General features: G+C 38.6%; 1 protein-coding gene, 1 long non-coding RNA gene and 1 pseudogene across 2 annotated transcripts; 2 read left to right on the top strand and 1 right to left on the bottom strand.

Moving 5' to 3' along the window:
* Positions 1-328: 328 nt before the first annotated feature.
* Positions 329-2,685, bottom strand: LOC147477286 (APO protein 2, chloroplastic pseudogene; annotated as a pseudogene).
* On the top strand, positions 1,817-8,334 carry LOC147477287 (kiwellin-1-like). The gene is made up of 4 exons (XM_086585959.1): positions 1,817-1,831; positions 1,942-2,122; positions 2,178-2,293; positions 7,792-8,334. Exons 1-4 carry the CDS (start codon positions 1,817-1,819, stop codon positions 8,332-8,334), a joined length of 855 nt encoding a protein of 284 aa, XP_086442085.1.
* Positions 8,335-9,753: 1,419 nt separating this feature from the next.
* On the top strand, positions 9,754-11,013 carry LOC147477288 (uncharacterized). The gene is made up of 4 exons (XR_015208415.1): positions 9,754-9,926; positions 9,974-10,279; positions 10,513-10,595; positions 10,865-11,013. It is a non-coding gene; the product is annotated as an uncharacterized LOC147477288 (long non-coding RNA).
* The last annotated feature ends 2,777 nt before the right edge of the window (positions 11,014-13,790 follow it).

Below are 13,790 nucleotides of genomic sequence, written 5' to 3' on the forward strand. Positions count from 1 at the left end.
AATTTCCATTTTTCATGTGGCTTGGCATTCTTGGGGAGTACAAGAAGAAAGCTTCTATGGTATGTTACTTCTATACATTTTTTCCTTTTAAAAAAAAAAACATTCGCTTATACTCTTTCTACTTATTTGTCAAAGGCATACTTGATTGGCGTATCAAATGAACCTTCCCAGACTTCAGCTACAAGAACTCCTCCTAAAAGGGTGCACAAGATAAAAGAATATAAGGTATTTAAACTTGACTTAATATATCCAAATTATTCCACTATTATTCTACACGATTATTTGTACTAACTAAAACCATATCCAAATACGCTTTGTTTATAGGACTGAAGATTGAAGTCGTCAAATAATTCTTATGCAATTCCTGATGGGTCAGATCAATAGCAGCATCGTCCGTTTTCCATTTAATTTAATTTTAGATCCTAATATTTACTTAGTAGATTAGACTACAAAAACTCCTTTGATGGTTTATGTTCTTTTGTTACGATATATGTGTGCTGTGGTACTGTTTGGATGTATAACAAAAAAAAAATTGCTTTGTTATTGTTGTATGTCAATTCTATTAATAAAAGGGGGTTCAATGGTTCATTTTATATAATCCTAACCCTCTTAAATGTTACCTGGAGGAGATCAACGAGTGGGTACAGGCAATGAAGCATCCTGGGGTACGAATACCAACCCACAAACAGTTACTGGACAAGCGGGAGGCGATACACAAGGCAATGGATGTTGTTTATTCATCTACAACTATGAACGCCTCAGGAGGTACATGGATGTGTCCCTCCACATCTGGAACATACCACACATACCTAGGAGGTATTAAATCATCGATCACAACTGCTTGCCAACCATGCTGTCCATTTCGTTGCTGGTGCTTGAAGGCCCCACAATTCTGTGCTTTATGTCCAATTTGCCCTATATGCACCTCATGGCAGTAGCCACAAACTCTCATAAGGTATTTCTTCATCAGCCTCCCTGCTCCGTGTCTCATCTTCTCCCACGCTTCAAGTGTTGCATCAGCAAGTATGGCTGTTTCTTCAGCATGGTGATACTATTTCTGAAACTGGTATTTCAGTTAAGATTGGTTCTGGGCTAACTTCCGGCATAGGATCTAGCAAGTCATCTTCGTTAGCATCAATGATCTCACTCTTGCTAATCCGGATGACGGGCTTCCTCCTCTTTGTGGGGAGCTTGGGCAGATTGACTCCTGCCTGGATGCAGAGCTCATTAATTGCTGGGATCCTTGGGATTGAAAACCTTTCCTCATGAGTAATAAGGTTGCCGAGACGATCATAGAGATGGTAGGCCTCAACCGGCAATATTAGATCATCAACGGTTGCCTTTGTCCACTCACGAAGGCCCTTATGATGCTCAGTTTGTTGTCCTCTGCATGACTTGAATGGGTGCCCTGCAGGACCCATGTGGATTTCGTTACACCACCTACCAAAACAGAGAGAGATTACTATAGTTCCAAGTTTCTAACCCAAACTGTAATACGTTTTTGACTCAAGGAAGAAGGCTTGACAACTTGCAACATCCAATTAGGTGTTTGGTTAGGGCATTTAACAATATGTCATAGCCATCCAAGTAGACAACTTTTTATACCCATTGTATTTTTTCCTTTCCAAGTAATTTGCAGCGTTATTTCTAATCATACAGAAGTACATTAAACGTCGATCTCCAGTCTTCCAAAAGCCTATCTATAGGCACAAAAGATCTCTAAATGCAGCAATAACTACGGTTTACAGTCAATTTGCATGTGGGTCACAGTGGTGTACAATGCATATGAACACCGTATTATGATGTTTGTATACAAATGTATATTTTTCGAGTCTGCTTACAAAAGTCACAGTGTTCCTAGAAAAGTATCGAGAGGAAACTGAGGTCGAAAATTACTTGCAAGACTGTACAGGCACAACTGTCATAAGCCTTTTGACATAGTTGATTAGTGTGATTCTTGCATTGAACACTTCATATGCAAGAGGTATCAGGCGTCTCACGAGCAATCCATTTCTTGGTGGCGGGACAGGTTTCCTCGGTTGGCCTTTCAATTATATTCAGTCACCTGGATCATTAGAGTCACCTGGAGGCACTATTGAAGCAGGAGTAGCTGTTTATCAAGGTACTGTGTCGAACTCATTGCACAACTTTAATTAATCTAGCAATCTCACTGGCAGTGCTAAAGGATTTTAGAGGACCCGATGGATCCCATTTGGGATTCATGGCAAGGAAACAAAGGATAGAAGCATCAATTGGTTATTTACTTCATTGCTATGTTAATGTTATATGGCAGGCTAGAAATAAGTGGGGAGTTTAAAAAGATTTTAAGTTCTCATGAAACTATTCTAAACTTAAGGCTTTCTCTGAAAAATGGACAACTCTCTGTGTGGAACCAGCTGAAATTAGGGCCAAAGATACTGCCTGCATTAGTCCACCTCCAGGTTGGGTTAAAGAGAACTTTGATGCGGCTTTTGTGAATGATGGCACTCATGCTACGTTACCCTTTAAAACTCTACCATACAGAGCAAAGGAGATGCAAAGGAGTTCATAGATGCTTGCAGAGATGGAACTGATAGTGCACCCTGGATGTGGAGACAATTCGTCCCTGGACTCACATGATAGAGGTACCATAGTTGCATAGGTTTGGGCTTGCTGCTAATCGCTTGCTGGAGGCTTATAAAATGCTTTTGAAGGTATTTCATTGGTGAACATTCTTTCATTTTACGTAAAGAACACAATTTATCTCTTCTTTATCTGATATGAAGTGCTCACCATGCTACCATGAAACAGTCAACCAGAGCCCTGAACACACAAATTTTCAATTTTTTAGTTGCCCATCGATTTCTTTCTAGATATGCTATTGTACTAAGAAAAGCCTGATGACATTAGTTTGCCTCCTATATATATGCTAAATGGCTCAGATTTGTTATGCTTAAAAAAGAACCATGATTGGCAATGTTCAAGGTTCCAAACTCTTATCTGTTCACATCATTCATCAGGGGATTCAGGGCTCTTCACCTTAAAAAGAGTCCATTTTCCTATATTAGAAGCTAATGCTACGACTCATATAGTTAGAGCTAGATAATTTCTGAAGACATTTTATGTTTCGTGTTCAATTTCAGTTCCTTTGGACCTTGAGGAATATCCAAGATTCACATGCAACGGTGTGAATCATGCAACGGTGTCAACAAGATCATCTGAATCAACTAAGGATCATCCCTCATTCATCACAAGCTCTAGTTACATCTGTTATCAGGAACCACAATAGGGAAAGGGGTAACATACTGTTGAAGAAAGGCAAGGAAGGATGTAACTCTAAGGGGAAGATAATGATGCCAACCACCATCTGAGACTATTCATGGTAGGAGGTGATTGTAATTGGAAAATCTACGGAAAAGATAACAAACATTCTCACATAAGCTTCCAAAAAATGTCATGTTGCTGCTAGATCATTAGAGTCAGGTGAAGGCAATGGGACAGCAGGAGTAGCGGGGACAACTAATGTGGCATTTTTGCTTACTGCCCCTTCATCTCTCAGTTTTTGCATTTCGTCTAATTTAATTTTATTTAATTTTTGTGTTTTGTCACACCTCCACCTATATTAATCTAAAACATGTTACATGTTAATTTTCTCACCTAGCACGTGCAACGCACGTGCCCGTTTACTAGTATATATCAAATGGAATAGTTTTGGAGAAATAAATGTATAAACGCTCCATTATTTTATCTGTGAGATGCTACTAGGAGGTAGTAGAGTATTTGCAGATATTTTCCACGGGATTGTGGCATAGTGCAATAATATATTGGCACGTGAAAGAATGAAAGTGGTTATGAGATATATTGAGATATTTCTAAATATTGTAGCTTAGTGCAATAAGGTATTTGACCTGCACGTAATATAGTGGAATGATTATGAGATATAAGTATGACACATGAATGATATAAATGTATGACACTTGAATAAATTATGTAACGAAAATCCTAGAACCTACCACAACTCATGTGATTTGGCCCTTGTGATGGACGTATGTGATATGATTGGCCCTTTTGTTGTTTCAGTGAATCTGAATGGCCCTTCGGGCGTAAGTAATTTGATTGGCCCTTTTGGCATTTCAGTGAATTTGAATGGCCCTTCTGGTGTAGCCGAATAGTGGCTTGATTATTCCGTTCGCAAAATTTGAACGAGACGCGCAATATTTTATGTCGAATAGTGGCAGTACTTACATAATGGCTTTTGTGTGAGGGTTACCTGGTGTGCGGCATCCCGCTCAGGGTAGCTACGCACATAGTGGTTCATTATGTGAGGGGAGGCATGTGGATGTACATGTTCAGCGTTAGGTAGCGATTGTGGTAGCCAGGGAAACTAGGTAAGATATAGATACGATGTGATTTTAGGGACACGCAAAGAAAGCCTTAAATAATATAATTATGGTAATATGTTGGTTAATGATATATCTTTAAATATATGATTGGATAGAGTTTTGCAGAAGGGTGGGTCAAACTAATTACTTGTGCAGAGACGACCCACTCTGTAATTGAGCATGAAATGCGGTAAGTATAGAATATGCTTGGTTGGTTAGTAGTTTAGTTAGAACCTAAGGTGCCTCGGTGGAGGAACTAAATGCCTTTGTATTATTGTTGGGAAGCTAAGGCGCCTCAGTGGAGGAACTACCTGCCTTAATTATTGTACTTAAGGATGTTGTATTATTCGTTGGATGTTAATGCGTCTCGGTGGAGGAACTAACTGCCTTATTTATTGAGTATATATATGTATTAGTATGATTTGTATTTTAGGGCTACTCACACCAGCATTTTTATAATGCTGACCCGATTTGCATGTTTGCTTATCGGGTGTGTTCATTAAATGAACATAGTTGATAAGTCTTGACATGTTTAGTGTTGAAGAAGGTTGGTTGCTGCTTGTGGTTTGCGTTAGCGTTGCATTTCAGGATATGTTTTGTTTTCCCTTGAGGTGATATAGATTTTCAGTATAGACAATGTTTTTTTATATTTTCATTTGTAATTTTAATTAAAGAGTTATTGAAAGGAGAGTTGTAACCTAATCTTGTTTGTGAATTTTTGTAACGAAGAGGACTTTTGTTTAATGTGAAATTCTTATTGGTTTTTAATTATCCGCATATTTAAACTGTTTTTGGATTTTTGGGAGTTGAGAGTGCATCACACCTCAAAAATTGAAGAGTTGAGAACAAATATTGTTTTTCCGAATTCTGTCAAAATTCGGGGTGTGACACTATCTCTGGATAGTCACTATTCAGAGGCTTCGACGACGATAGATTGATCACATGCACGGTTGTACGCATTGCTTCTACCTAGTAGGTTCTAGGTAGCTTAGAGTGAGACAACATCCATCTCATCCTCTCTACAATGGTACAGTTCATTATCTCTGCTATTCCATTCTGTTGCGGTATCTTGGGAACGGTCTGCTCATGACGAATCTCATGACTCTGGCAATACTCTTCAAATGGCCCAATGTACTCACCCCCATTATCTGGGCGAAAACACTTCAACAACTTCCCAGTCTCTCTTTCCACCATGCTGTGGAATTTCTCAAACACACCAAGTACTTCATCTTTGGTCTTCAGACTATAGGTCCATATATTTCTTGGCGCATCATCAATGAAGGTCACGAAGTATGAAGCTCCCCCATTGGACTTCACTTTTATAAGACCACATAAGTCTTTGTGGACTAGTTCAAGGACATTGTCCTTTCTGTGAGACGGGAATCTTTGGAAAGACACCCTGTATTGCTTTCCTACCAAACAGTGAGTACATGTATTTAAATGTGTACCTTTGATGTATGGCAAGGCTTTTTGCTTAGCAAGAACTTTCATCCATTTTATGCCCATATGACACAGTCTTTTGTGCCATAGTTCGGAGGAAGTTTCTTCTTTTGCCGTATTCACTTCTGCTTTACACAAACTAGCATATATTTTGTAAAGAGAGCAAGTTTTCTTCCCTCTGGCTGCTACAATGGAACCTCTGCTCAGTTTCCATACTCCGTTACCAAACGAGTTTACAAAGCCATCATCATCTAATTTCCCAGCTGAAATTAGGCTTAGTCGAATGTCAGGGACATGTCTTATATCCTTGAGTGTCAAGGCATAGCCGACGTTGGTTTCTACATGAACATCTCCAATGCCTATAATCTTTGAGACTCCACTGTTGCCTATCTTCATCTCACAAAAATCACCAGATTTGTAAGTAGTGAAGAAACTCTTATGGAATGTGACGTGATACGAAGCACCTGTATCTACCACCCACTCTATACCCTGGCATGAAGTGCTCAAGCATAACTCATCACCGTCTGACACAATTCCTACTTCACCATGTGAAGCGATATCTGTGGCGTCTCTACCGGTGGTGCTTTCTTTTAACTCTAACTTGTCTTCATGTACAGTACTAGTCTTCTCATCCCTCTTTAATTCTATGCATTCATATTTGAAGTGGTCATGGATACCGCAATAATTGCACGACAAGTCTTTCTTAGGAGGTCTGCGTGTGCTCCTAGATTTTCTTTTGTCATCATCTCTAGAATGAGATGGTTTTCTGCTTTTGCCTCTCTCTTGCTTTTCTATAACAAGGATCTCTGAGTGACAGGAGCTATTATGTGCATCATTTCTTGTCTTCTCATTGAGGTCTTCTAAAGTCTTCCACAAGCTGAAAGTTGTGGTCTCTTGGACTACAAGGCGGATTACATTGTTGTCAATCCGTTGTCTAATGCACCCAATCGCTTTTTCATCAAGCGTCTTCCAATCGGCATCGGATATTGTATCCGGTTTTACTCCCCCATTCTCAATGGGTTGTGTGAGGTCCTCGCAATAGAGCAAGTCTTCCATCCTGCCTTTCCAAATAGTGTAGTTTTTCCTATTTAGACTCGTCATGCGAGTGTTCATGAAATGGTCCATTTCTACAAGTTATTTAAACTCAAATCTTCTCTCAGGAATTTTGTCAAACACCTTCCGACCAAGATTTGGATAACACTTTAGGCTAATCTAACCTAGCTCTGATACCACTTGTTGGGGTTTATACCAATACCAATCGATTCCCCCATTATACAGATAACTTGTATTTGAACTCAATTCAACTTCAGACAAATTCTAAATATCAACTACAACCTATACTAACAAGCCCAACTCGCTAAACAACTATTAACAACAAATAATAATGTAAAGCAGAATTAAACGTATACCACAACACAAAGATATACCGTGGTTCGGCTAATGATGCCTACTTCCACAAGAGCTAGTCCTTTTATAAAGTGGGAAGGAATATTATAATCTCTCCTTTCAGTCTCTCACCTTACTAGATCACTCTTATCTCTTTACAGGGTTGTATCTCTGTAAAGGTTATCTCTCAATCTTGATAGCTTTCAAGATTGGGTTTTCTCTGACTTTTGTGTTGTCTCTCGTGTATTTTCTGGATGTTAGGTTTTGCCAAAAACTCTAACTCTTATTGCAAACTCGCAGTCCCAAATTTCTTCTGAAAATAGACTTGGGCGCGGGTCGCGCTGAAGGTACTGAAAGTCTTCCACGGCATGGGCGCGGGTCAAGGCAAATCTGAGCGCGGGTCGCGCTCAAACATTTCCATGCAGAATGAACTCCTTTTCTCTCTCCTCATGTGAGGGATAAAGCCAACAGACAGCATAGTAGTAGGTAGTGCCTTTATATATAACTAGCGTCACTTGTATAACCAGCATTGCATAGAGCATTAAATCATCATACTGAAGAGAGAATCTACCAAGGTGATAATGATGAAGAAAGCTTGTTTTAGTGCTTTGTTTTACTCGTTCTAGTACTTGGTACAGTCCTTGAAGCAGAAGGTCAGACTTGTGGACCAAGTGGTAATGTGACTGGGACAAAACCTCCGCCAGGTAAATGTAACACGGAAAATTACTCTGATTGTTGTGTGCAAGGAGAGCAGTACACCATCTTTAATTGCTCACCACCTGTTTTGAGCTCTACAAATGCGCTATTGACGCTCAACAGCTTTGAGGAAGGGGGAAACGGTGGTGGCCCATCAGAATGTGACAACAAGTACCATTTAGATGATAACCCCGTAGTAGCACTTTCAACTGGGTGGTTCAACAATGAGAGCAGGTGCCTTAAGAACATAACAATCAGTGCTAATGGTCGCAGCGTGGTGGCCATGGTGGTCGATAAGTGTGACTCGACTATGGGGTGTGATAGTGACCATGACTACCAGCCGCCATGTCGTAACAATATTGTGGATGCTTCAAAAGCCGTTTGGCAAGCCTTGGGCGTTGCTCAAAGCGACTGGGGAGAATTGCAAATTGTCTGGTCTGATAATGCTTAAAAGTTCATGAATTGCTCTAATGTATTTCATTTATGTCTACAATTTCAACTTAACTTTTACCAATTTGTGCATCCAGAGCAAGAAATTAATAATTATTAAAAAAAAATATCAGCTGATGAAAGTAAAATATTTTACACGAATTTAACCAAATCAACTTAACAAAACAGCTCGCTTTCCTGACTCGCGGCTGGGATTTGATTTCAGCAAGTATAAATCGAGGGCTGCCATTCTGCCACGTGGATTAGGAATAATTAAAAGTATTAATTGTTAAAACCCTTCGGAATGCAAAACCCTTGGTTTTCACTTTCGGGCAAAGAGAAACCGAACAAAGAGAAAGCTTTTCATCTCCTGCAGGCAACTCTTCATCTCTTGAGATGATCTAAACTCAACCCTCTCTAAACCCATTATGTTCCCACCGCTCTCAACCCAAGTGCAGTCTCCCTCTCATCTCTCATGCTCTCTAAACTCTCTGACGCAGCTCTCAAACTTCTCATGTTTCTCTCTAGCTTCGTGGTTGGTTTAATTTCATAGGTATTAACGCTTCTTAAGTTTCTTCTTCTTCTTCCTCAAATTGTCTTTTATCATATTTAAACTAGGGATTTCTCAATTTTTCTAATCTTTTCACAATTCAAGTGGTGCAAAACAGATAATATATATTCTTTCAAATTACCAATCAACAAAAGCGAAGGTATGATTCTCCAGGGCAAAAGTATTATGGATTCAAGGAGAATCATAAGGTATGATTCTCGAGTGTACATTAGAAGTTATCATGAAACACTATTTTTCTTGCATATTTCAAATTTTAAGTAAACCCTTAACAAATAGAAATTATATATAATTCATAAACACGATGGCGGAAATATCATTTCCTCCTTGAAATAGTTGTTTTGGTAGTTTCACACAATTACGGATCCCAAGGTTACAAGGGACGGATAACAAGGTTGACCAAGCACTCAAGCACGGCTATTAATGAATTATGGACATTTGTCAAGCTAAGGGTGAACGAACCTGCCTTCTTTTGATGATGATGCCTACAATGTCAGCAAATGTAAGTTCTAAACCTGATTGTAAATCAACTGTGCATATAAACTAGATTAGCTCATCATGGACCAGCTACTCAAAACAATAAAGTATCAAGCGATTTAATGCGGTGGCATCCTCCATCACAAAACTTGGTTGAAGTGAATTGTGATGGAGCGCTACTAAAGGCTGACTCCCTAATCTTCACATTGTTCAATTGTAGGTGCCATTCAAGAAATATAGTATACCACATGTCGAAGCAATTGTCTCATATGAGAATGGCAGTATACATAATTTCTGTTTTCACTTTAAGCTCATTTAGATTAGGCAAGATATATGCATATGCTTTACTCATCACCTCTTATGGGCCGACTGTGCTATACCACAGAAGCTATGGCAATGGGCTAGCATGGTGTTCAGCTTAACCAAATACTTCAATGACTTCCAAGGACAGATAACAAGGGCGCCCAAGCACTCAAGCCCGGCTATTAATGAATTATGAACAGTTGCTGGGCGCTAAGGGTGAACGAACCTGCCTTATTTTGATGATGCTGCCTACAATGTCACCAAATGTAAGTTTTAAACCTGATTATGTTAAAAACAAAAAACTACCAAGCAGTGTGCAGCTGGCATCCTCCATCACAAGACTTTGTTAAAGTGAATTGTGCTGGAGTGCTACTAAAAGCAGCTAAAGACTTGCTGGTGCCGGGGATGTCTTAAGAGATTACAAATGTAGTCATTGGTACTATGTGAATAGACCTAGACCACACTACCAATGAACTTGCTGAATCTTGAGTGTCATTGAAGGTGTTCATTGGGGGCTGTCACACAAAGTTGGACTAGATTGTTGGTCAAATCTGACTTAGTGGCAGCACGACAAGGACTTTGAACAAATCTTGCAAAAGATCGTCATTGTCAATAAGAGGTACATTGCATTCTGGGAAGTGTTATTAGATTATACCATGTTGGCATTTTATGGGATTTGTTTAAAATGGAGTTGTCCCTCCCTTATAGGGCTCTTAACCCATACCAATTACAGACAAATTCATGGAACAAGAAAATGTGGTTATCATTGCAACTTCGCTCATTACAACTATGTGATCATGTATGTATTATGTATGGTAACAATGCAAAAACTGTGGCAATTTGTTTTTATAGGAAACCATCCTCCTCTCCTCACTTAGTGCAGCGAAGCTCTACATCAATTTGGCAAACAATGAAGTCAATAATTTCAGAACTCGGTAAGTTTTTTTTGTCTTTTTAGACAAGTTAGTAAATGTATTGATCCAGAGTTCCATTCTCAGTCATGAATGTGTGGTTACAAATAATTCATGCTATGTATATTTGCACTTACGGTAGTTAACAAATCGGCTATATTCCATGATCTGGCGCTGTTGTTGTTCATAGTTCGAATAACTTAACAACTATTCGTGTCATGTTATTAATGGATGGAACTTGACAATATATTTCTCCTACGCATCTCTAATTGTTGCTGTCTTCAATCACCTAGGTGGTCGGTCCAGTAAGTGCTTCCTGTGCTAGCTTTTCCAGGTCGTACGCTGAGAATGGTTCTACTTTCAGCCTTGCCTCAGCATCCCTTGGCTGATTGGCTTAAGAGAACATATATTACAAAAAAGTCGAAGAAGGATACTGAAAGAAAAGCTGCCTTCAACAAGGCCTCTGACTTTGGGATATTATATATCAACTTAACAAAACAGCTCGCTTTCCTGACTCGCGGCTGGGATTGAGTTTCAAGGGATATAAATCGAGGGCCCCTTTATTACGCCATGTGGATTAGGATTAATTAAAAATATTAATTGTTAAAACCTTTCGGAGTGCAAACCCTTCACTTTCGCTAAGAGAAACCAACCAAAGAGAAAGCTTTCTCTCTCTCATATCTAAACTCTTCATCTCCTGAAGCAGGCAACTCTTCATATCCTGAACTGATCTAAATGCTCTTCCCACCGCTCTCAACCCACACCGCTCTCAACCCAAGTGCAGTCTCCCTCTCATCTCTCATGCTCTTTAAACTTTCTCACGCACCTCTCCAGCAGTCTTTCATCATCAAATCCAAAGTAATTATTGGGTTTCACCATTGATTACAGGGGCTATGGATTTTCTTCCTTGGAGATTGAGGTTGTGTTTTGCAATTTATGTTCATGTTGTTCTTCTCTCTTGGAGAAGGCTCTGGAAATGAAACGGATAAGCTGTCATTACTCGCATTCAAAGCTGCAGTAACTCAGGATCCACATCAATTCATGATCTCCTGGAACGACTCTAATCAATTCTGTGACTGGATAGGTGTCACATGTCTTTCCAATGAAAGGGTAGTAACTTTGAGTTTAAAGAGCCTGGGTTTGGTTAGGTCTATATCTCCTTCAGTAGGAAACCTTAGCTTCCTTACAGGAATTAACCTGATGAGCAACAACTTCCATGGGAAAATTCCCGAAAAATTCAGTCGTCTACAGTTACAGTATCTTAATCTCTCCTTCAATTCCTTTAATGGCGAGATTCCTTTTCTATACAGTAAAGATCATTTCCCATTCCCAATGGTAAATCATTCTTTTTTTGGTATTACATTATTATTACGAGAGACAATTGTTAAAATTTGATTGGGATTAAAGGTTATTTCTTCTTTGGAATACTGAAGGCTGGGTTGGAATGTGATCTATTGTGCATGGGCAGATAAGTACCTCCCATTTCATCATGGATGCGTAGAAACACATAGCACAACTGATTATTATTAGTGCATCTGTTAATTGTACTTCATTTTTTTTTACCCATACACAGAGTGAATGCTTATAATGTATATTAGAGAAGGATTCAATTGGTAGAACTATTTTAAATTTATGTTACGATCCAAGTTCAAAATAATTGCAAGTTTTTTCTCATTATGGGTTAAGTATTTTACTAATTTCAAATTTCTCAGTGTTAAATTTTGAGATAATAGACCTCCTAAATTCTTCTCACTAGCAGCCATCTCTTAATTGTAAAGTACCATGCTTCTCTGACCATGGCAGCCAACTTATTAAAGTTCAAAATGTGAATGTGTTTTTGGTTTTATAGAAGAGGGACGACTTCAAACCGAACGTCTATCTAAGAGGCTCTCAGCACATACAAACATCTACTTCAAAGTGGAAATGTTGGAGATTAGATTTTAAAAGTTTCATTTGACAATCAAACACCACATGCACGTAGTAGCTTATTTAGTATACACAAATCCATAAAGAGCATTCGTGCCAGTTTCTAGGACGAATGGATGTCTTGCCCACATTGTTCAGCTCTTCACTGGATGGCTGAGAAATTGAAACAGTCGTCCAAAAAAAACCCTAAATTTGGGATGTTTAGACCTCAAACAATCTATTGCTTTACTTCAGCAAGTATAAATCGAGGGTCCGCAATGCGCCACGTTGGATTAGAAATGAAGTGACTCATTTAGGGTGAAACCTTCGAAAACCTTTGGTTCTCCTTTCTTCTCTCTCCCAACCCACGAACTTCCCTATACAACTGTTTTCTTTCGCCCCAAAATGCCTCTTCCTCTCACTGTCTTTCTCTTTGAATCGCTACCCAAGAGTCTCAAGTAAGTTTTTCTATTTCTTTTCCCTTTTTTTTGTATGTGTATAATTAAAAAGGTTGGTTGCTATTATTTTTTATGCAAATTACTTCGTGTTGCATTCTTTTGCCATAGATTAATTGGAGTCATCTCAAATCATCGTCCTCTAATCTATGTGTCACTCTTGGAAATCACCGATTTTGATTGGAGTCAAAAGAAGATCAGGAAAAGCAGAAACAAGGTAGGCATAAATTCATAATTGCAAGAACACAACTGCTTATTATATTTGTGATATATATTATTTTCTCGATTTTGTTATCAATCTATATGTCTACTAAAAAAGTAATGGCAGTTATCTTTTCTTCCATTTACACTTTCGTGGAGACGTCGTCATATACTTCTAAAAAAAGATTTGGAGTTGGAATAAAATGGTTTCTTGGTGGCAAAGGATAAATGGTATAGTTAGTTGGATACACCCCTTTCTAAATTTGTTCCTTTTTTTTTTATGAAGTTGATGATTGACTGAGGTTATTGTGTATTTATATGTGAAGTGTTGAGAAGGAATGGTCAAATAGGATGCATTTTTTTTTTTTATTATTAAGCATTTTGTTAGTTGGTGGGGGTATTGAACTTCCTCGAGTTGGAATAAGCTAAGATAAATGATTAATACATTCACAAACTATTTAACGTATCATTTTTAGTCGTCTTTTCTTTCTTTTTTCTTCAAGATTGTTCTTCATTACCTCTCTTTTAAAAACTTTGTGCAATTTTTTGGAGTTAACCACCATTGAAAGTGGCATTTTTTGGTAAGATTTGGGTTCTTCTTTTTTGGTGTTGTCATTTATACAAAGGAAAATTAATTGGAAAGTATTTATCGGCCCAA

This window comes from Coptis chinensis, chromosome 9 (genome assembly GCF_015680905.1).
Source record: "Coptis chinensis isolate HL-2020 chromosome 9, ASM1568090v1, whole genome shotgun sequence".
NCBI classification, from domain to species: Eukaryota; Viridiplantae; Streptophyta; class Magnoliopsida; order Ranunculales; family Ranunculaceae; genus Coptis; species Coptis chinensis.